Genomic DNA, 23,582 nt, shown 5'->3' with positions numbered 1-23,582 from the left:
CGCCTTCCCACCCCTGGCGCACCCCTGTCTCTGATTATAAATAAATCAACCAAACACAATTGCCTAGTTTTTTTGTTGTTGTTTTGTTCTGTTTTGTTAAAAAAAAAAAAAAAAAAAAAGACAAGACATCATGGTCAACTGGTAGGTCCCTAAGTCTCCTTCCATCCAGTCAAGCCAGAAATGCCTGGAGGGTAGGGAGGTATAGGGAAGGAGGCAAGGCCACAGGCAGGGAGCCACTAGAAGGACAGAGTCATCTTGGTGACTCTGTGGCTGTGACGAAAACAGGGGACAAAGCAGGACCCCGGGCAAGTCCTTCACCTCCGAGCATGTGTATCTCTTCTCCATCAGGCACACCTGTTCGATTGAACATTCTTTCCTCCCACCCTGACTGTTCAGAGATGGGGCCCACCTCCCCAGCCCTCTGTCCCACATGCCTTCTTCTGACCCTCTTCCCTCCCCCAAAGCAGGGTCTGGGCTGCCAGGCCACCAAGTAGACAGCACACCAGACCCAAAGTTGGGCTTGTCTCTATAGGTCCTTCCCCCTGGAGGGAACTAAGGAAGAGAGGAAGGGCACCCTGGCAGGCTTGATCTTTGGGAGTGGGTCTGGGACTCCTCACCACTGAATCATCTGCCAACCCACACCTTCCTTACAGCCTCCACCCTCTGACTAGATTGAGGGGAGGGACAATGGTACAAGGAACGATGGTCAAGGTACATGTCTACCTCCCTCCTCTGATTCCGGACATGAGACTCCTCTTCCCCCACAAGCTTGTACTCAGCTTAGAGGAAGTAGCCTCACATGCCCAAATCAGAGAAAGTCAGAATAAGAGCCCCCAGGGCTAAAAACTAGAGCTGGCCTGTAGTATGTTGTCAATAAATGTTTTTAGATGAGTGGTTGGATGAATGAATGAATGAATGAATGAGTCCAGGATCAATTTGGAAACACAAGGGCTCCCTATTGCCACTCTCAGACCTCTCAGGCTGTCTAAGCCCAGAGAGGACACCCCTAGGCTTTGGCTCACCCCAGGGGCACACCCATACACACACACATACACACACAAAGGGAAATTTCTGGGCCAGAGACAGAGCCAGGACTCAGACCCAGGCTCCAGGTCAGCTCTGCAGCCTCTAGGGGATGGGGTGACAGGGAGCACTGAGCCCCCTGCCTCCTGGCAGGGCTCACTCGCGGAAGCTGTCAGCCAACTGGTGGCAGTCCAGCTCCCCTTTTGGTTCCAGGCCCCCTGGAAGTTTCACTCCTGTCTTCCGGTCCACACACCAGCACTTGCCGCGCTGCCCATCTAAGGCCGGGTGACACTGTCAAGACAAGGGTGGGAGAAGTCAGTTCCCAGGCAGCCTGTCTCAACCCCAGCCCAGCCCTCAAGTCAGACAGTTGATCCAAGATGGCCTGTAACGGCAGAGGCTCTTTCATGATCGTGGACCCTCTGAGCCCATGGCATAAAGAGATCTTGGCCAAGAAGGAAAGGTCAAGTAGAGAGAACTTGGCCAAGAAGTGAAGGTTGTCTCAGAGGTCAGCACTGGTCTAGAGATAAAGGGTCAAGTGTCAGAACTTTCAGTGGGATAAAAATTGGGGGAAGAAAACACATAGAACTGAATTAACACAAAGAATGAACTCTAATGTAAACTATGGACTTTAGTTAATAAATGTATCAACACTAGGGACTCCTGGGTGGCTCAGTCAGTTGAGCGTCCAACTTTTGATTTCAGCTTAGGTCATGATCTCATGGTTGTGAGTTCGAGCCCCGCATCAAGCCCGCCTCTCAGAGTCTGCTTGGGCTTCTCTCTCTCTCTCTCTCTCTCTGCCCCTCCCCCCTCTCAAAACAAATAAATAAATTTAAAAATAATAATAATAATAATAGGGGCATCTGGGTGGCTCAGTCAGTTAAGCATCCAACTCTTGATTTCGGCTCAGGTCATGATCTCACTGTTCATGGGATCCAGCCCAGAGTCAGACTCCATGCTGTCAGTGCAGAGCTTGGGATTCTCTGCCTTCCCCCACTCACACACACACTCTCTCTCAAAATAAATAAATGTTAAAATAATAATAATAGGGGCGCCTGGGTGGCGCAGTCGGTTAAGCGTCCGACTTCAGCCAGGTCACGATCTCGCGGTCCGTGAGTTCGAGCCCCGCGTCGGGCTCTGGGCTGATGGCTCAGAGCCTGGAGCCTGTTTCCGATTCTGTGTCTCCCTCTCTCTCTGCCCCTCCCCCGTTCATGCTCTGTCTCTCTCTGTCCCAAAAATAAATAAACGTTGAAAAAAAAAAATTTTTTTTAAATAAAATAAAATAATAATAATAATAGTAATAGTAATGTGTCAATATTAGCTCCTTAATCTGTGATAACATATATACCACACTAATACAAGATGTTAACAGGGAAAACTGGCGGGGGGGCAGGGGGAGATGAGAACACTGTACTTCCTGCTCGATTTTCCTATAAGCCTAAAAGTGCTCTAGAAAATAAAGTCTATTCATTTTTTTTAATTAGGGAAAACAGTTTTTAAAAATTGGGACAAGGATAAAGTTTATATTGGGATAAAGCTTGCAGACAGGTTTGGCACTGGTTTCCGGAGCCCTTTCTGGTCGTCCACTCATTGCACACCACCCCATACCCTCCTCCTGCCGGCCTCGGATTTGCAGACCCGGAGGCAGCCCTTCTCCTCCTGTCTAGGCCTCAAAGCGGCAGCCCATTTTGCGGATTTGTCTATAGAGCACAGAGTGGGAGAATGCATGTGTTTGGGCCCACAAAGAGCTGAAGAAGACCCCAGCCAGGATTCCCCAGGCTACACCCAGCACAAGGCACCCCGCTGCTCTGCCCAGATATGCCACCCTCCCAAGTAAGCCCACCTCTCATGGGTCAGAGATGGGGCTGAGGCAGGCCAACCTTGCTGAACATCCTAGTCTCCTGAGGGCTTATCAGAGGAACCCGTGTTCCAAGGGCATGAGGGAATATGGAGGTTTCTGCATTCGTGTTTTCTCTCCTGTCCCCCTTCTTCCTCTGTTTCCATCCAAAGCTCCTGTCCCCAGCTGTCAGATCTGGCTATACCCCAGGTGGTTTCGTTACTCAGCCTGGGGGAAGGGGCAGGCTGATTTTCCTCCTTAACCCTTCCTGACCGAGCCCCTCCATTCCAAGATGAAACCTAAGACATTCTATGACAAAGGAGAACTACTCATAGGATTGAGCAGGGGGAATGAGAGTGTGTTGGGAGGTAGACATTGGCAGGAGTGCTAAATGGTGAATCCAGAGGTGATGGAAATAGCCCTGGATGGGGAAGCAGGATAGCTGGTCTGCCATTAACTCACTCTGAGACTTCGGGCCTCAGTTTCCTCACTTCCAAAATGAGTGTGCTGGGCAAAATAAGCTGAGGCTCAGGAGGCTGAGGGAGGGCCCAAGGGGTTAGGTTTCGGTTGGGAGGTCTTCCCCTCCCTGAGATCTCCATCCTGGACCAGGATCTCCTGTGGAGAGACCAGGAATGCCCCCAGGAACTCAGGTCAGGACCGAGCCAGCAGTGATGAAGACCCACCTGCTTGGGGTGGAAGTTGCCATTTCGGTCGCAGTTGGGGATGGGGATGATGTAGAGGTCTTCATGGGTGCGGCTCTGTGAGGCGGCCAGCCGCTCCAGGGCCCGGTGCAGCTCACTCTGGCAGGAGCCTTGGGGCTGGAGGAAGGGAGGATGGAACAGCTTAGCAGAAGGGAGAGAGGCAGGAAGACCAAGGCTGGAGGTCAGCTCATAACTGAAGGACCTGAAAGGAGGCTCAAGGCCCAGAGACTGGGCAGGGCCCAATGGGTTCAGGGGACACCGGTGGGCAGGGCAGAAGGACACTGAAGAGAGGATCTTGAGCCAAAGAGCTTCTAAAAAGGAGGACTGTGAATGGAAAGGACTTTGTGGGGAAAGAGGTTGTGGAACCCTATGGAGATGGTTGGGAAGGGGGTGATTTCTAAGCAGGAGGGATAGTTGACGTCATATCATTAATGACTTGTAAGACCTAGGCAAGGATCCACTGGGAACCCCCCATCAGGAAGGACAGTAACCAGACCCTGGAGCAAGGTCGGCAGGCCCCCTGCTGTGGCCAGCATTAGCCCTTGAGTTACTGAAAAGGTCTGGGTGGCAAGTCCAAGAGAAGGGCTAAGAAACACCAGGAGGCTTGGGGCAACCGCTATTTACAAACTAGTACAAAAGTATTTCAGTACTTAAAAATTACTTCAACTGCATCAAGGTATATAACTGATGACCAGGAAAGGAATTTCAAGGAATGAAATGAGGATTTGGTCCTGATGACGCATACTAGGTGCATCTTGCACACAGTAGACATCCAAAGAATGTTTCTGAATGACCATAGTCCAGATCCAGTGGTGGTGGTGGTGGCGTGTGTGTGCCTGTGCACACGCGCATTTGCAGGGCTGAGGTCCTCACCACGGGCCGAGCTTCCTCCCGGGGCACCCCGATGACCTTCATCTTGCCCCCGCTGGTGCTGCGGTCTCGAATTTTGGCTAAGTGCTTCTGCAGGCACCTGCGGTCATGCGCACTGCAGGGACTGAAGCTGTTGTTCGGGTGGTCACCCTCATCCTTGTCTGCAGTCAGGCCGAGATGGAGAGAGGTCAGCACAGGGAAAGGACAGGGCAGAACACCAACCCAGCCTCCCACCTGCTTTCTTCTAGGGGATTCTCCAGCCTGGCTCTGAGAAAGGGTGGGGGACCCTGGGCTGGGGGGGGGGGGGTTGAAAACAACACCCCTGTCTCCTCCCTGCTCTCCTGGATTCCTGAGGAGAAAATCTTCTTAACATCCTTGACTTGTCCCTCACCCCACCCAGTCCAGCCCTCAGATGAGTCACCAGCTGCAGCTGCGCAGACAGCAGGAGGGTCCCCTGGGCCCTGCAGGGAGGTCTAAGGCAGGCAGGGGCCTCCCCCCTGGATCTCGTACCCCCCTCCATTCAGCTCCTCCTACCATCCCCCTCTCCGTCTGCTCTCTCTTCCTGTCTCCTTTCCTGGTCTTTTCAGCATCTGGCTGAGCCAGCCAGGGGATCCCCAGATCTGTTGGCTCTGCCGCCCCTCTTCCAAGTGGCCAAACTCAGAGTTTCCATGAGTGATGAGAAATCTGGCCCAAAGGGCTCTCCCCATTGGCTAGACAGGGAAGAAGAAGCGGGAGTGGGTGTGTCCGCCTGCCTGCATGAGAAAGTGTGCACCCACACGCATGTGTGTGCAACACACTGTGTGGCCGCAGGACCCAAAACATCCTCACACATCACTTCAGTCCCCCACCTCGACATCTCCCATCCTTGGACTTTAGACCCCACCGAAAGTCCACAACTATGGCCCAGAGGCAGGGCACTGGGGAATCTGGAGATAGGAGGTGGTGAGGCTGGACCCACACTCTCTCCCTGCGATCTCCTGAAGACTCTACCTGAACTCAAGAATAACCTGAGCCAGAAGTCCCAGAACTGTAACCACCACTCCACCCTGCAGGCAGCCAAAACTGGAATACAGGCCTGAACTGGAGAAAGAGGTTGCAAGTCCTCCCTGCAGCTCAGAGCCACCTCTGAAACGCTTGGGCTTGGCAGCTCACTGCCGGCCTGAGTGCAAAGCCCCTGCCAGCATTCCAGATGTTGGCAGCCAGACAGAAGGTTACATCTGGTTTGCGTCAGGATTTTTTTTTTCCTGAGGAGTTAGCAGGTTCCTCCACGCATGGCAGCAGTCCCAGAGCTGCCTCTGGGTCAAATGGTATTTTTCCGCCTAGCCAAAGTTAGTTGGGGGGTTAGTTCTCTTTTTGTTCTCCTAGTTCTGGGGGTGGGGGGTGGGGGGAAGTAGGTAGATAAAGGGAAACCAGGAAACGAGGAATCGAGACTCTCAGAAAGGCTTTGTCAAGATTCCATACCAAAGGTTATTTATAAAATTGAGTCACCAAGGATGGGAAGAAGGTTTTGTCACGGGTGGAGGGCTGGTTTAGAAAGAAGAATCAAAGGTAAGGAATAAATAGAGCAGATAGATATAATCTATCCTTTTGCATATTCAACATCCCAAGAAGGATAGTCCGGAGGGGACTCCAGTCTCAGAGACAACATCAAGTTCTTAAGAGTCAACCAAGGGGAAAACACCTCCCAATGATGTGGGTAGCAAGAGATGCGGGTACATTTCAGAAGACCAGGATTGTCAAGGGGGCCATAAGTAGATAGACCCCAAACCCTCGGTGAGAACCAGAGAAAAGGTCCAGGATCCAGGCTCTCCCAAGGAACCTTTCTGGCCCAGGCTGGCCAGTGACCCTGCCCCTGCATCCACCTTGCACAAAGTCACAAGACTTTTGGATGGGGCCACAGTGTTTCAGAGCTATAGTCTGGAAGTGGGTATTGGAGTGAAAGAGGAAATGGAAGATCTAAAAGAATTAGAGCCACGGGCACCCGGGGTGTCTCAGTTGGTTGAGCATCAACTCTTGATTTTGATTTAGGTCATGATCTCATGGTTCGTGGGATCAAGCCCCATGTTGGGCTCTGTGCTGTCATCGCATAGCTTGGGATTCTCTCTCTCCTTGTGTCTCTCTGCCCTCCCCTGCTCATGCTCACTCTCTCTCTCTCTCTCAAAATAAATAAATAAACACTTTATAAAAAGGAAAGGAAAGGAAGAAAAAGAGAAAAGAAAAGAAAAGAATTAGAACCAAATCTTGGAACGACAGAGGCTAAGCTAAGACATGAACAAAAGCACACCATTTTCCTCGGGAAAGGCTGGAAGGGATCACAAGGACTCAATTGCCACAGCCCATAATGCTAACCCGAGGGGCACCCTTGGAACCTGAAAAAGGGTTTTGTCTTTTCTTTGCGTTTGCTTTCTTTTCATGACTATAAAGGGAAGCACTACTTTGCACAGTGACATTTGTTCCTCTTGGTAGGCAAGCAGAATGTTCTTAGGTTCGAGAAGTAAGGAAGAGTTTTCTAGCAAGTGGAAGTAGAGAGCCTCCCCCGCCCCCCACCCCTGGAAGTGTGGCACATCAGAGTGATAAAGGCCTCAAGAACAAAGTGAGATCTGGAGTAGAAATGTAACTGCAACTCGGCGTTCCAATGTTGAGTCTCTACAAGTTGAAGTTCACAAATGACTAACACTCGGGGGAGTATTAATGGATATATGGAATGTTTATCCCTTCCCTTAGGAGGTATCTCTAAGGAGGACAACTGGGTCCGCTCACTGAAACCTGGGGCCGCGCAGGCCATAGGGCAAGGCTGGAAGCGTAGTGTATGCTCTTGTGTGGGTAGGGCCCCATGCCACACTGAGGGGGATTATCTGGAGAAAGCTAAGCAGGCAGCGTGCCTGGACTCCCCCTCCTTGGTTTCCCCACTTTTTTGTTGTTGTTAGGCAAGCTTCTTTTTTTCTTTTTTTGAAGAACTGAAGAGCCCTAGAAGTCTCCAGAACACCCAGACTTGAGTCCAGAGATTCATCAGTGCCATATTTGGACCCCTCTCGCCTGAGGCCAGACTACTTCTCCCCACCAAAAGGGCACTCCACAGAGGAGATCAATCCTTTATTAACACCACCATGCCAACTCCCAGCTGCTCTGCCAGGTCTGGTCTGGGTCTGTCCCCAGCTTGTGTCTAAGCTCAGAGAAGAACACACCAGATAGGGAGAGTAGTTGCTTCCTTAATCTCATAGGGACACACCGTATATCCATAGCTGCCCACTCAGACACAGACAGGTCAGGACTTAAGAACCACAAGCATATACAAACAGTCACGTGTCCAGGCACACACGGGTCCACACGTGCACCCCCACATGCACTCGGGCACTCTGACCCTGCCCTGGGCAGACACAGACCCGGGACAGGGCACGTTGCCTGCACCATAGCCTGTTGACTTTCCACTTAATCTGTAACTTTTCCTTGCCCAGCCTTGCTTAATAGGCATACTGAGGATCGACCCCAGGATCCAGCCCTAGGCACTGGGTTTGGGAGGGTGAGTGTCGTAGCCTTGGGTCTCTGAAAATGGTAACCTTCCCATCTCCAAAGCCGGTTACATACTTGCTACTTCCCAGCTTTCTCAGGAAATCCAGCCACCTGGTACTGCTCACCCAGGTGGGGCCCTCCGGAAAAACCCCAATCCCTGTGGGATCCCCTCTGAGCAGGAGCCAGAGTCAGACCTAGCCGCCCCTGCCCCGAAAGATTTGACCTTCTGACCTCCGGAGGCTTATTTAGGAGGCGGGACTTCCAAGGTAGGCCAGGTCACCTCCTCCAGCCCCTGCTTGGAGCCAAGCCAACAACACTCAGCCACAGGGGAAACCTTGGTCTTCGCTCCAGCAACTGAAGGAGCCCAGAGAGAGGAAAGACTTCACAGCTTTGGCACCACTGGCTGAAAAGTTCATGGTCAAAGCTACAGGATTTCCTCTTTCTGGCAGCCTGGTTTCATCCCCCTGATTCCTCCTCAGTTCCAGCCACGTCCCCTTCAAGACACCCAGGGTGAGGCTGTGAGGTGGGTGGGCCCAGCCCAACACCGGTGTTTCAGCCACAATTTGGAGGATCACCTGCCCTGCAAGAAAGGCCTTTTCCTTCCCCCTGGACTCTGGCTAGAGAAGCCAAGATCACCCATGCCAAGTACCCCGCCCTTTCTTCGAGGTCTGGCCCTCGGGGCATCCCCTCACCGCTATGCCAGCTGCCAGCCTCAGACTGAAGGAAAGTGGGCCCATCCTTCCATGTTCACGGCAGCAAAAAGCACCGAAGTTCCTCCCTACCCCTCTCAACTCCTCTGAATGCTCCCCTACTTTGCTCACTTGCCCTACTGTGCCCCCAAAGCCCCAGCATCAGAGAAGGATCTAAGCGTCAACCGCAACCCTCTCAGCCTCTTATTCATTACCACCCTCAGCATGGCTCCAATTGACTGAGCTCTTACGCCATGCCAGACACCCCAGGCCTGTGAGGCAAGTCCTGTGTCACCTCCATTTTACAGATGAGGAAATGCAGTAGACTGGGTGGGGGCAAAGGAGGACAGACTTATCCCTGCAGCTTCTATGTCTTTAAATGGAAAGACTCCTGATACCCGAGGCACCAATAATTCCGGCTTTGCCAATACTAAAGAAAAAATGTTAAGCAGCCATGCTCCTCCTCCCACCTCCCCCAAGGCACAGAATTTCTGGGAAGGCCCTGTTCCCATGACATGACTGGATTCCCAGTATTGAAGTAAAGGGGACAATATTTGCTGCGTTGACTAAAAATTAACCCAGTCTGTCTGTTCCCTAACCCTGTCCCAGAGGGACCCAAGAGCACAGTTTAGGAGCTCCCCAGTCCAAACGCTGATCTTCCCACTGTCCACTCCCCCAGATTCCATGAGTCAAGGGTCAGTACACTGATGCAGAATTGTGGACCTCTGACGCACACGTCCCACCCTGCCCCCACCTCTGGGGGCCTGAGCAGTGTTAATCCACAACCTTTTCTGGCTCGGAAAGCTGAGACAGGAGGGCTATGGGGAGCTTAGGGGGGGTAGAGGCTTAAAATGGAAGGAGGAGACCCGCTCCTGGGGCAAATAGTAGGCAGTTGGGCATAGCAGGCCAAGGGAAGGGGTATGCCAAGTGGCTGCCCTCCCCCAGTCACCTGCTGAAGCTTAGCCCCAAGAGGAAAAGGCAGAAAGAGGGGCCTGATGCCCTCTGCCGAACTATTCCCAAGGCAAGAAGGCCCAAGCCTTGGGACATAGGAGGGACAGTGGCCTATTGACAGTGGAAGGCTAGAGAGAATAGTGGGGATCAGTCCCAAGCTCTGGCCATCTTTTCTCACCAGAGACCCTGCAGGGCTGTTGCACAACTCTAGGGGGCGCCTTTCACATGGTGCAGGGGGTCCTTCTGTGATGGACACAACTTGCCAAGTCGGTACCTAGTTTCCCCAGGGTCCTCCAGGATTGCCCTTTCCCCTCTCCAGATCTCTGCATCCCCTGCATGAGTGGAGGACAGGCAAGGAGGGTGGGGGTGGGGGGAGGGCATTAGAGACCTGGGACCTGTAATCCCAAGGGGATGTAAAGGCCGATTTGCATGATGTCCACAGGACAATCACACACTTCATACCATTTCCCCCAGAGCCCCTATCCCAATGGGATTAGATTTTCCTCCACTACAGGATAGGGAGCTCCTACCCGGCCAGGGGGGAAGGGGTGCTCAAGACCATCTAAGGGCTCTTCTGCCCCATGTTCAAGTCAGCGAGAGAAGAGGAGGCTACCAGCCATCCTAATCTGGTACATATCCACTGGCCAGTGGAGGATGCAGATAGAAAGGGAAAGAGATCCCATTATACTCAGAGAGCCCAGGAGCTCAGCCCTCACTCACAATCTGGTCTGGTACGAGTACCCCTCCTCTCCCACTGGCACCGGCATCTGTGCCCCAGGATCAGTGCCTTACTCCCTCAGGACATCCCCCCACCCCACCCCCGCTTCCCAGATGTGCCGGGTGCCAGGCTGGCATTTCTCCTAGTATGTTTTCTGCTGACCCATCTCTCACTGCCTAGGGACAGGAAGGGCAGAGAGGCCTGAGGCCCAGACCCCTGGGGTCCACCTCCTTCCTGTTTTCCCTGCATCCTGCTTTCCTCCGCTAACAAGCTGCAGAGGATTGAGGAAGTGGAGCGGTCTGGGACCCAGGGCAGGAAGCTTGGGGCCGGAGTCCCAGCATCCGGACTGCAACAATGGAAGCTTCAAGCACCAGGAAAAGAGACAGACACAGACAGAGGCAGAGGGAGGACAAATCAGTCAGAGAGGGAACCAGAAACAGAGGCAGAAATACAGAAAGGCAGACAGAGAGAGAGAGATTCCAAAAGTAACAGAGAAAGGCAGGAACAAAGAAAGAGAAACAGTGACAGAGACACGGAGAGAAAGCAACAGAAAGGGGCGGAGGACAAAGAGAAGCAGAAAGGGAACAAGACAGAGAAAGAGAAACTGATAACAGGCGGAAGTCATTGAGGAAAGGAGAACTCGGGAATGTTGGTCGTGAAACTAGAGACAGAGACAGAGCAGGAGATAACAAAAGAATAAGAGAGAAGGAAAGACTGAGAACGATTATAAGGAGAAACTGAGAGAGGTTCACTAAGAAACGGAAAAGGAGAAAGTGTAAGAATGAGTTTAGGGCAAAGGGCCCTCTAAACCTCTCTCCCTCTCTCTCTCTCCCGCTCTTCCTCCCCGCCCCGGCCCCCCCCCCCGCCCTCCCTCTCCCTTCTCTCTACTCCCTATCCCACACCGTTAGGTTTCTACAGCTCTGGGCTGGGAGCCAAGACTCGCTTCTCTTCTGCTACCTCAGACGACACCTGCCAGGAGAGAGGAACGGGGTGACTGTGTACCAGAGCAAGATGAGGTGCCCAGGCCTGGCAGAGAGACCTCTGTCTTCCCAATACCTCTCAAACAGCAAGGTGAGCTGCCCAGGGGCGTTAGGGAGGGGCAACTCTGATGCCCCTCACCACCAAAGCCCCTCTAATTTGGATGTCCCACTCCACCCCACCTGGATGTCAAAAGGCCACGCCCTGGCTTCTTAGACCCCTGGGCTTTCACCTGTGGCCAGGATGAGGGAAGTCCCTGGATCAGGAACAGAAAGCCACCACCACCGCCCAACCCATCCTCTAGTTATCTGGCCCTAGGCCGCTCACTTGCAGGCTGGGTGGCTGGACCGAGTCACATAATGTTCCACTGTTACCCCAGCAGCTGGGACAACCATTGAGACCTCTCCTCCCAAATAGGCACCCTTGAGGAGGTTGGAGATGAAGGGCTGGGACAGAGTCTTCTTTGCTGGGGGCGACAGCCTGCTAGGGACTCAACAGCAGTTTCCTTAGGTGAGCCTGTCCTATGCCAGCCCAGCCCTGCCAGGTACCCGCCTTCTTAACTCACTGGAGATTTTCAAGGGCTTTCCAGGCCAGCCCGAATGGGGAAAGGGCTTCTAGGAGCGGAGCACACCGAGGAGGGCATGCAAGGGCAGGGGCACCTTACCAGAGGGCTGCAGGCTTTCCTGGATGGCCTCGATCTCCGCCAGCTCCATGCACACGCCTTGCCCGTGCATCAGCGTGTGCAGGGGCTTCTCCACACCCCGGGGCGGGTAGCAGCGCAGGCCCGAGCCGCAGCGGGGGGTATACACCCCGCAGGGCATCCCCTTGCCCAGGGCGCAAGTGGCGCAACAGCCGCAGCCCGGCTCCCGCACCAGCTCCTCGCAGCCCACGGGGGGGCGGCAGCGCGCCAGCTTCTCCTCGGAGCAGGGCGGGCAGTGGATGGCTTCGTCGCCAAGGCTCGGCCCGGGCCCGGCGGCCAGCAGCAGCGCGGCCACGAGGCAGAGGGGCAGCATGACCGGGCTAGGACGGGGCGCGGGCGCGGGGCGTGGGAGGGAAGAACGGGCGCGCAGACTGGCAGCAGGGACACGGGGCGACAGCGCCCGGCGCGCCTGGAGGACCCGACCCGGAGGGCGCGGGGAGACGGGGCGGCCCCGCGGGCGGACAGGGACGGAGCCAGGGAAGTTAGCAAGCGGGCTGGAGGGGAGCGAGCCTGGCCGCCGAGGCGCTGCGCCGCATCCTCGGCCCGGCCCAGGCGGCGGGCGGCGGGCGGCGGGCAGCGGGCGGCGGGGGGGGGGCAGGGGGCTGAGCGGCTGCCCGGGACCGGCTCCCCCGGACTTTATACCGGCCCCTGGCCACACCCCCAGCGCCTTCCCAGAGGTGGGGGAGCGGGGGCGCCGGGGGGGGGAGAGGGAGAGGCGGCCGTTAGGGGGAGGGGGCGCTGTCCTGAGTCGATGCCGCCGCCGCTGCCGCCGCCGCCGCTACAACATCTGAAAGTCCTTTTCTGCCGCAGAAGGAAGCGGCGCAGTTTGGAAGCCGTGGCAGGCGCCGAGAGCGCCTCTGAACCCGAGCCTGGGAGGGGAGAGAGAGGAGAGGAGACGCAAAGGGGCTGCTCTTTGGCCCCATTCCCCGACCTTGGAGGATTCCTCCCCAGCCCCCCCCCCCCCCGGCGGCTGCAGTCCCCCCCACTGAGAACGCGACCTCCTCGCCTGGACTCCCGGCTCCGCGGATTCGGTCTCCCTGACCAGAGCCCTTTCCACCCCACCCTAGCGCTTCCAGTCCCAACCACTGGAGACCTAGTTGAGCGAAGTGGGGAAAGGGCAGCAAGCACCCAACGAGAGACCCAGCAGAGCCTGATGGCCCTAAGAAGTTAGTAGACTTTCTTCCCACTTGTCCTTCCAGCTTCCCCCCCCCACACACACACACCCTATCTCCCCAGGGCTCATCTGGGCCCTGGTCCACTCTGCCTTCCAGAGAACTGTATCAACCGAACTCCTGGGGAAGGAGGTGCTAAGCCCCTTCTTCCTTCCTGGATTGCTTGTTTCCACTGCCTGGCTCCCTCCCCAGAGGAAGATTGACCAGGGAGATTGCCACCGTCGTTGTGCAAATTGTGCATCGCACAACTCCTATTTCTCTCGTAGCCCCTTGTAGATTTGTGTAGCTGTTATGACAGTTTTCCAGCAGGTGGCAGACAAGCATTTCCAGGTAGGGGTGTCTTTTCCTAACTCGACCAGCTTTGCTATTTGGGCTAGCTAGGGGCTGGCTAGGCCCTCTGTGAGATCCTGCTGGTGCCTGTTTCCCCCACGCTCGCCTCAGTCCTGCTGGGATTGGGAGGGACCCTACAGTAACAATTGAGTAGGGACCTGTCTCCTGGGTTCTCTCTCTGGTCCCCAGTTCCCTAGGTACTCATCTATCCTCCCCCACAAAGCTTTCTGCTGTCCTGGAGCTGGTTTCAGGATGCCTGAGGGGTAAGGGTGCCTGTCAGGGCATAATAGGTGACCTACCATGTTTTTTGTTTTTTTTTTGTTTTTTTGTTTTTTGCTTGGTTTGGTCTATAAAGCTACAAGGCAGCCAAGCCAAAGTACAGATCAGAGACCGTCTTCCAGACTCCCAGGACAACGATCTTTCAGTCTCCCAGCAAGTAGGCCACCTTCCACTTTCTCCAAGTGTAAACTGTCCAGGTGATAGGAAGAAGAGAGGGGCTGGAAGCTGAACTTGTAGGGACAGAACACAAAAGTTGCAAACTGACGGCACCTACTGGCAACTATCAAGACTGCAGAAGATCTGGAGAGTTCTGGGGGGGGGGGGGGGGGGGGGGGGTTGCGGGAGGGCCCGGGGACAAGATTCTGGGATTCTCTCCCTGCTATCTCACAGACAAACTGGGGTCTTTTCTGTCTTGGATAAGGGCAAACAGAGCCAGGCTCTTTACGTCCCCGGGGGAAGCCCAGCCTGCACCTGATTCAGAAAACTTCCCCTAGCTCTATCCCCCTCCATCATCACTGAGGCGCCAACGTATTGTATGAACTTGGACACCACCCCTTGGAGCTGGGATTGTCCCTAACTATAAAATGGAGGTACATCATCTCCACCTATTCTGCCTCTTGAAGCGCTTGTGGGAATAAAATGGGAACTGAAAGGATGGGTTCTAACCCCAAAGCCAGACTTGCCCCCTTGACAGCAAACCTGAGAGAGCTAAAGGTGCTGGGACATGGAGGAAGGAGTTGCAGGAGAGGCTGGACTGAAGCCAAGAGAAGGACCTGGAAGTGAAGCATGAGTGCAGGTGAGTATGGGAAATCCAGAAAGGCTTCCAGGTAAGACAGGTGCCCAGACCCCTATCCATCCACTGGTGTTCACCACCCCCACCGCCAAACATCAGTGTCTGAGATAATTCCAAAGAGGCAGGAAAATAGACATAAGTAGATCATCGAAGCACCTCCCCACCATTCATGCAGCACATATTTACTGGACACTGTGCACAGGCTTTGTGCTACATTTGAGGACCCAGAGCTGGCTGAGATCACTCCCTGCCCACAAGGAGCTCACTGCCTAGTGAGAGGAGACAGGCATACAAATAAAATGAGTCTAAGAAGTGTACAGGTGCCCTGGGAGACATCCACATGGGGTGCTGTGGGGACCCAGACACACAAGTGGTCAGTTCTACATCTGGCGCCTGGAAAGACTTCATGGAGAAGGTAACTCTTGAGCCAACCATCTTCCATGCTAGGGGAAAGAGCATCAGGCCGACCTGGATTCTAATCCCCGCTTTGCCACTGGACTTATTGGGGAACCTGAAAAAAGTTACTCTGAGCTTCACTGTCCTTACCTGGAAAATAGGGCTTTGTGATAAGAAAGAAAGAAGGATGGGGAGGGGACAGACAGAAACAGAGGCTTGTGCAAATTGCCCAGCATACAGTGAGCACTGTGTGTTTGCTTCTTCCTCTCCTTCTTCTGGAGGCAGGGCCTGTGTTTCCCCAGGCAGACTGGAGGTTCTCAGAGGACTGGGTTTAGTGTCTCCCCCCTGCCTCCCACGGCTTGCTGGTGTCTGGGAGAGGCTACATAAAGGGCATAGGATTTGGAGTCAGAGGACCTGGGTTCAAACTGCAGCACAGCCACTGAAGAGCTGTGTGACCTTGGACACACTTAAGGTCTTGAAGGGTCATTTTCATCCTCTTTTTATTTTAATGTTTGTTTATTTTTGACAAAGCACAAACAGGGGAGGGGCAGAGAGAAAACGGGAGACAGAGAATCCAATGCAGGCTCCACACCATCAGCGCAGAGCCTGATGTGGGGATCGAACTCACGAACCATGAGATCATGACCTGAGCCAAAGTCAGGCACTTAACCGACTGAGCCACCCAGGCGCCCCTCATCCTCTATTTTAAAAGGAAAGAAAGAAAGAGAGATAATTGGGCTTACCCCACAGGATGGGTTGCAAGAGAAAATGAGATAATGGCCAAGAAAGGGCTTTGGAACCCAAGGAGTGGGCGCCCAGGGCTCTACCAGAAAAAGAACCACTGTCGGGCGCCTGGCTGGCTCAGTCAGAAAAGCATGCGACTCTTGATCTCAGGGTTGTGAGTTCCAGCCCTACACTGGATTCTAAAAGATAAGATAAACTTTAAAAAAGAGAGAGAGAAAAGAAAAACAACCTATGCCTCCCCCTCAGCATCCTTCTCTGTCCCTAAGCTTCTAGACACCCAGGGCACCAGGAAGATGCTCCTGATGGAAGAGTGAGAAAAATCCCCACTCCCTGCCCACTTCTCCCAGCCCATACCCTTCCTGGCTTGTTGCTTAGAGTCTCATTAGCTCCCTTGTTAGTTCAGTTGCAAACTTCTACTGGGTTCAGGCTGGCTTCTTCGAGAATTGATAGTCCTGCCCTCAGGGAAACCCCAATCTCATGGGCTTGTTCTAGAGAGTATCTGATGGAGTAGACAAAATACATATAATATGAGGCACCTGGGTGGCTCAGTTGGTTGAACATCCAACTCAATTTCCGCTCAGGTTGTGATCTCAAGGTCATTGAGTCCTGAGTGTCTGTGCTGAGCACTGAGCATGGATACTTAAGATTCTCCCCCTCCCTCTTTTTCTGCCCCTCCCCTGCTCGCATGCATTCTCTCATATTCCCACCCCCCCTCCCTCTCTCAAAAAAAAATTTTTTAAGTACTCATAATAGGGGTGCCTGGTGACTCAGTTGATTAGGCATCTGACTCTTGATTTCAGCTCAAGTCATGATCTCACAGTTTCATGAGTTCAAGCCCCATGTTGGGCTCTGCGCTGACAGAAGATCCGCTGAGGGAGATTCTCCTTCTCTCTCTGCCCCTCCCCTGCTCACACTCTACCTTGCTCAAAAACAAATAATAAATTTTAAAAAAACTTTTTAAAAAATCCACATAATAATGAAAGCTAACACTTAACACGAGCCATATGGTTCTAAGTGCTTCACTCATGTAGTTCACAACAATCTCATGAAGTGGGAGTTATCATTATCCCCCTGTTAAGATAGGGAAGGGAAACTAAAGCACAGAAAGGTATGTAACATACTCAAGGTCACACAACAAGTAAGTAGAAAAACAGGGGTCTGACCCCATGCAGTCTGGCTCCAGAGTCTGTATGATTAACTCTCATGTTTTACAGCCTTCCAAACAGCTGTCAGAAGTTCTCTAAACAATTGCCGAGGGAAAAAGACTATGGTACAGAGTGCAAGATGGGTGCAGAGAAGGAGAGTGGAAGTGGCATTGGCATGGAAATGGACCCCAGAACTCCCCAGAGCTTTGGCTTCCCAACCCCTCCCTGGCGCCCTGGACTTCCCACTGTGCCTGCCCGGAATAGGGGGGCTCAACTCCCTTCCAGGTTGGCTGATGTCCAGACCCCAGGTAGAGCATCCTCCAGGGGGCGCTGCAGGTGTGCTCTGAGCAATGGCACATCAGTACAGCTGCCTCCTTGTGCACCGGGGCCCCATACTTGGAGAGAACAGATCAGGAGAGCTAGGATCTCCATAGAGACCCCATAGTACAGAGGGAAGTCTGGTTCAGAGGCTAGAGCCTCGGTCCTTCCCTCAGGACACGTAGCTCGAGAAAAGGACACCCAGACAGAGGATGGGGAGTGGAGAGGAGAGCCCATCTGCAGTTGAGCTGGCCAGGATCTGGTTTCATATCTCCAGTCCAACCAGCTTGGCCACTTGCCAGCTTTGTGGCTACTTCTCCTTCCTCAGCTTCAGTTTTATCATCTGCAAAATGGGGGAGGGGAACTCCTTGAATTGTGAGCCCCCTCCCAGCTTGGGCAGTCTAGGAATCTAGAATCTCTGGAGTCTTTTTGCCTGGTCCCAGGCCCTATGCCGGCATGGCTCCCAACCCCCCCGAGTTTGCAGTTTCCAAGCCAACTGACACCCATGGAATCACTTTCTCATTGGTCAAAGAATGTGTAGGAGACAAGCCAAGTGAATGCTGTTGAGTCCTATGAGAGTTCTGTCACTGCCCAGAGAGGTGACGAGGCTCACTCGAGGGCATACAGCTAGTAATTAATAGAGCCAAGACTTAAGCCAAATATATTTACTACCCGCTACAGACATAGTGCCCCGAGCCATGCTTTCTCTGTTGCCAGAGCACCACCAGTGAGCTAAGGGCTAAGGACTCAAGAAAGGTTGGGATAGGAGGAGACGAAGGAGGTACAACCTGGGAGAATCCATGCAGATGACACTTGCAAAAGTACAGACACAGAGGGGACTCTGGGAGGAGAGCGACACATGTGAGGAAGGGGAAATTATTTGCTCTGCCTCCCCTGACACTTGTTGAGTCAAAGAGCAGGGTATCTGACTGCCAGGGTGCCTCTTGGCCTGATAGATCAGAAGCCCAGAATCAGAGCAGACCCTGTGTCCTTCTCCCACAGGACCTCCAGGCCTCTAAGTCCTGCCTCCTACTCCCCCAAGCCTGGGGAACAGAGTGCTACCTTCCTCTTAGAAAACTCCAGAGAGACTCTACCAAGGGGCTGTTGAACCCAGACTGACCCTTCAAACGGGTTCTAAGCTTAGAGAGACCCCACAGAGGAGTCCTCAGACTTAGCAAAACCCGAAAGAGTCCCTGGGATCCAGAGAAATCCCCAATACCCATATTTACAGTCGCTCTCATTCCCTGGCTGCACACTTCGTCTTTCCACACTAGCACTGGGAGTTCACAAATATCCCCAGTCATGCCTTCTCTATATTCCCAGACCTCCCTGCCGGCCCTCTCATCCCATGCCAAGGGCCAGAATCTCCGCACACCCACCTTTATGCCTCATCCTTTCTGCCTCCGCACCCCTGTCAACTTCACCCCAGCCCTTCCTCTTTCCTTACCCAGAAGAACATTCTGGCCCAAGGGGCCCCCGAAACTTGGTGGTAACCAGGCATCCCAACCCCACCGGGAAAAGTGGGGAAGGGGCTTCCAGGAAAGATGAGTGTATTGTAAGTGAGGAAGGGGAAAGGGAGCAACTGTGGCCTCCATTTCCTCATCTGCAAAATGGGAATGATACCACACATACCTCATAGGGTTGTTATGACAAGCTGTACAGACTGCTTGCTTTTACCTCATTTAGTAAATAGATATGGAAAAACATACTGAGGTGCCACTCTATTCCCACCAGATTGGTGAAAAAAATTTAATGTTTATGTATTTATTTTGAGAGAGAGAGCGTGCACGCCTCATGTGCACAGAGAGAGCAGGGGAAAGGCAGAGAGCAAGGAAGAGAGAGAGAATCCCAAGCATGCTCTGCCCTCTCAGCACAGAGCCCGACGTGGGACTCTATCTCACGAACCATGAGATCATGACCTGAGCCGAAATCAAGAGTTGCATGCTCAACCAACTGAGTCACCCAAGTGCCCCAGATCAGTAAGAATTTTAAAGACTGAGTGCCAAGTGTGGAGTAAGGGGACTGTCATCTAATACCAGTAAGAAAACAAATGTGTACAACCAACAATTCTACTCTGAGATATGTACCCACTAGAAGTGTGTGTGTGTGTGCGTGTGTGTGTGTGTGTGTGTATTCCAAAATACATATATGAGTGTTCATAGCAGCATTATTCAGAATAGCCAAACACTGGCATCAGTAGTAGAATGGATAAATCTATGGTTGAATGAACTATTGCTATACCAACAACATAGATGAATCACAAAGTGAGCAAGAGATTACTATTGGAGGATTCTATTTATAAAGAATTCAAAAAGAGGCAAAACTAATCTATGGTGTTAGAAATCAGGATAGGAGTTACTTTTGGGGAGAATGGTGGAAGTAGTTACTAGAAAGGGCCTCACGGGGTACAGGTGATGTTTATTATTTAGTTACATGGTGTATGCACTTTATGAACATCCATTGAGCTAAACATTTCTTATTTCTGCACTTTTCTGTATGTGTGTTGTACTTTAATTTTTTTAAGAAACAACTTTTTTGTTTGGTTTTTTTTAAGAGACTGCTGGCTCTCAAGTAGGCTGCTTGGACTGGATTCTTTTTTTTTTTTTTAACATTTATTTATTATTGAGAGACAGAGAGCATGACCAGGGGAGGGGCCAAGAGATGGAGAGACACAGAATCTGAAGCAGGCTCCAGGCTCTGAGCTGTCAGCACAGAGCCCGACACGGAGCTCGAACTCACAAACCATGAGATCATGACCTGAACCGAAGTCAGATGCTTAACAGACTGAGCCACCCAGGCACCCCTGCCTGGACTGGATTCTTGGCAGTAGGTTTCGGATAAGTGAGCACAGCCTCTACGCCTCAGCGTCCTCATCTTTTGCATTAAGTGACCCTTATGTAGGGTGGCTATCATGATTAAATGAGTGAGAATGTGTAAAATGCTTACAACAGTGCCTGCTACATATTAAGTACCCAGTGAGTGTTGGTCATTAGCCATGACCAGCCAAGTGAGTGAGATTAAGAGCCTGGAGCCAAAATGCCTGCACTAAAAGCTGGATTTGCCATTTACTTGCTTTGTGACTTTGGCCAAGTGACATCCTCCCTCTTATCCTTAAATACCCTCAGTTGTAAAGGAGGGCTAATGGCAGCCCAGTGTGATAGGGTTGTTTGAGAACCTACAGAAACATTACACAGAGGCACTTAGCACAGTGCCCAGAGTAAGGCTCAATACGTGTCAGCTGTTATTATTATTGATCACCATGGTAACCTTATTAACCCATTTTATAGATGGTGTTCCAGGTAGTTAGTAAAAAGACTGGCTTAAGGTCACATGCAACTAAATGTGATTTAAACCCAGCTGTGTGATAATGGAACCCAGGCTCCTACTGACATGCCCATACCACCTCCAGAGGCGCCATAGCCTTGGAGACGTTTGCCCAAACCCAAACAGCACCTCTTCCTCCTGCCAGGCTGCCCTCTGCAACTGAAGCTCTTGTCTCCAGTAGCTCCAGCTGTCAGGGTTCTGGGCGACCCAGAGGCTGTTGTGCCTTCCCTGCCTGGCAGGATCTAGCACCCATCTGACAATTCTGGTGCCCTCATTTGGGGTGCTGGGGATGTAGCCCAGAGCCTAGATCTAGCCCCGGCTGTGGGAAGAGAGAGTCTCAGAGAGAAGCCACGTTGGCCCCCAGGGCTTCTGGTTGTCAGCGGCCTCTTCTACTGCAGTCTTTGATTTTCTTTGTCCTGAGAGAGGTAGGGGTAGTCCTAAAGATGGCTGATGAGGACTGGAGACAACTGGAGGGCAAAGGGATAGGACTGAGGGGGCCCAGAAAGAAGGGCCAACCTGCCTGGAACCCCTAATCCACATAGCCCCCACCTTCTCCTCTCCTGAAACCTGGATCCCTCCCAGCCTCACCCCCTCAGTCCTCCCGGTGTCCAGAGGCTTGATGCTTGGAGCCAGTAATCCTCAAGATCTGTGCAGTCTGTTCCTCACCCCCACCCAGTCTTGATGATCTAAAAAGCAACAGAAGTTGGGCCCCAAGCCAGGGAAAGCCAGACAGCCCGGAATGGAGAAAAATTTGGCCTCAGGTTGAAGTACACAGGCTGTGGGGCAGGGAGCTCTGGTCTTGCAGTCATAAGCCATGTACTGTGGGCTTGTCACTTCACCACAATGATCCTCAATTTCTTCATCTGTAAAATGGGGATGTCAGTCCCTACTCACTCCGCAGGGCTGCTAAGGAAGATCAGATGAGGCTACCTATATAAGTGTAAGGACATAGATACCTGAAAGCAGGTCATCAATTAGTGGTGTCATTATTGTGACCTTTTTTGATTCTAAGATTCTATGACGCTTTGAAGTAGAAGGATAGAAAGAAGGGGAAAGGGTACTAAAAAGAGGAAGGCCACGAGACGGTGGGGCTGAATCTGGAGTAGGACACAGAGATGGAAGGCAGAGAAAGATGAATAGATGTGACGAAATGAAGAACTTGGGAGGGAGGGGGGAGATTTATAGATAGATATGAAACCAAAGATCCCAGTCCAGAATCCCCCTCTCCATTCATTCATTCATTCATTCACTCATTCATTCTTCAGGTGGAGACTGAGGCAGTAGCTGCCAAACTGGACCAGGTCTCAGAGCCTGCATCTGGCCAGAGGCCTGTTCCCAGCAGCACCCAAGGGCTCTTGGAGGGTGATAGGCTGGGGGAGGGGGGGGGGCATGTCTCTGCAGCCCCAGGTGATCTTTCTCAGATCAGACCCCCAGGTTCACAAACCAAAGTCAGAGGGGGAGCAACTAGCTCCTAGGAATACCTGTCTCCTCCCTTACTCCCACCCTGACTCTCATTAAGGAATGGGAGGGGAACCCAATAGGGCAGGGTTCAGAGAACTAGCTGTTTGATGATAGTGGAAAACCCACACATCAGAATTGGTGTCAGAATCATAGGAACCATGGATGGGACCCAGAAAGAGAGGAGGAGCCCCATCTTTTATGGAGGCTTCGTTACAGAGGCACGATTAATTAAATCATTGGCCAATGGTGATTGAACTCTATCTCCTGCACCTCTCCCCTCCCCAGAGGTTGGGGGTTGGAACAGTTCCCACCCTCTAACCACTAGGGTGGCTCCCTGGCAACCGGCCCCCAGCCTCGGGTTACCTAGGGGCTTTCCAAAAGTCGTCTCATTAACATAACAAAAGACACCTTGAAGGCTCTCATCACTTAGGAAATTCCAAGGGTTTTAGAAGCTCTGTGCCAAGAACAAAGAAAGACCAATATATATTTCTTATCAAAACATCACACCTCCCAAGGACCTTCTCTGGGATTTCTGCCAATTTCAGAACTGGGTAGAAAGTGACAGGTCCAAGTGACCCCATTCCCCACCACATTAGGAGACATACTGGCTTTCTCACCCCATCCTCCAGGCCAGCTCTCTGCCTGTTATACCTCTCTCTGAGCCTCAGTTTCCCCATCTGTACAACGAGGAGGTTGAACTTGGTAATCTAAGAACCAGCCTAGTTTTAATCTTCTCTCTTCTGAGGAAATCCAACCCTGCTCCTGTCATACCTTCTAGGTGTGCCTGTCCTGTTTGGCCTCCTGAATGTCAGGTCAGTGCCTATCTGGGTGAGGAATTTCAAGAACTTTGGGACCTCTGGGATGGCAGTGGAGGTAGGACAGAGGAACAGAAGGAAGATGGAGGAACAATTTTAACTTGGTCCCCACCTCTCTGCTGAACTCAGGTGAGACATGTTGACGTAAGAGCGCCTCATCTATCCACACCCCCAGCTCACCCTAGCCTTAGAAGTGATCTGGGAATGGAACACCTGTGTGGCTCAGTTGGTTAAGCACCTGCTGTTGGGTCAGGTCATGATCTCACGGTTCATGGGTTCGAGCCCTACATCCGGGCTCTCTACTGTCTGCTGGGAGCCTGCTATGGATCCTCTGTCCCCTGTCTCTCTGCCCCTCCCCTCCTCAATAATTAATTAGTTAATTTTTAAAAAGTGATCTGAACAGAACAGAAAATCTAGAACAGAAAATCTAAGGGAAGGATTGGAGGTCGGGGTCTTGTGAATGAGACTGCTTGGGCTTTCTCTTTACCTACTCCAGTTAGAACCAGGGTTCATTCACCCTAGTGCAGAATTCTCCCCCCTTTTCACTTCATGGGGATGCAGCCTTACTCAGGAAAAGTCTCCTCTAGGACTCTTGCAGCTGACCCCTTCTGCCCCTTCTGGGTTTTCATTCCATCAGTTCCCTCACTGAATCTTTGAGTTCAAGTTACAAAAGCCCTGGGACAGCCCCAGTGTCCCCAAAGGCAGCACAGCCAATGTCAGCAATGGGTACTGAGTCTTCCACTGAATCCCAAGAGTATGGAGCAAACTGTTGGTACAGTGGGTCCCAGCTTCCAGGGGGTAGTAAACAGAGGCATGTGCGGATCTTTCCTT

General features: G+C 52.4%; 1 protein-coding gene and 1 long non-coding RNA gene across 4 annotated transcripts; one reads left to right on the top strand and one right to left on the bottom strand.

Moving 5' to 3' along the window:
- Positions 1 to 104: 104 nt before the first annotated feature.
- IGFBP4 (insulin like growth factor binding protein 4) lies at positions 105 to 12,791 on the bottom strand. The gene is made up of 4 exons (XM_045488757.1): positions 11,939 to 12,791; positions 4,432 to 4,589; positions 3,541 to 3,675; positions 105 to 1,314 (listed from the first exon to the last, which is right to left on the bottom strand). The coding sequence occupies exons 1-4, from the start codon at positions 12,285 to 12,287 to the stop codon at positions 1,180 to 1,182; spliced, it is 777 nt and encodes a 258-aa protein (XP_045344713.1). The 5' UTR covers positions 12,288 to 12,791; the 3' UTR covers positions 105 to 1,179.
- On the top strand, positions 10,830 to 23,052 carry LOC123603627. Of its 3 annotated transcripts, none has more exons than XR_006714963.1 (4): positions 10,830 to 11,784; positions 12,785 to 13,476; positions 13,832 to 14,551; positions 22,715 to 23,052. It is a non-coding gene; the product is annotated as an uncharacterized LOC123603627 (long non-coding RNA). The 3 variants fall into 3 exon arrangements; XR_006714964.1 differs by lacking the exon at positions 22,715 to 23,052 and adding an exon at positions 16,903 to 17,831; XR_006714965.1 differs by lacking the exons at positions 13,832 to 14,551; positions 22,715 to 23,052 and having other exon boundaries at positions 12,785 to 13,140; positions 13,413 to 13,810.
- Positions 23,053 to 23,582: the final 530 nt, after the last annotated feature.

Source organism: Leopardus geoffroyi, chromosome E1 (genome assembly GCF_018350155.1).
Source record: "Leopardus geoffroyi isolate Oge1 chromosome E1, O.geoffroyi_Oge1_pat1.0, whole genome shotgun sequence".
NCBI lineage: Eukaryota > Metazoa > Chordata > Mammalia > Carnivora > Felidae > Leopardus > Leopardus geoffroyi.
The sequence above is the reverse complement of the archived record's forward strand: the minus strand, read 5'-3'. Positions and strand labels throughout refer to the sequence as shown.

Bases quoted from the DNA above. Each gene is read 5' to 3' on its own strand.
- IGFBP4 (XM_045488757.1), bottom strand. From the start codon at position 12,287: ATGCTGCCCCTCTGCCTCGTGGCCGCGCTGCTGCTGGCCGCCGGGCCC. The intron at 3,676-4,431 runs GTGAGGACCTCA...CCCTTCCTCCAG, and splicing joins GGGAGGAAGCTCGGCCCGTG to CCCCAAGGCTCCTGCCAGAG. The intron at 1,315-3,540 runs GTGGGTCTTCAT...TTGTCTTGACAG, and splicing joins GCAACTTCCACCCCAAGCAG to TGTCACCCGGCCTTAGATGG.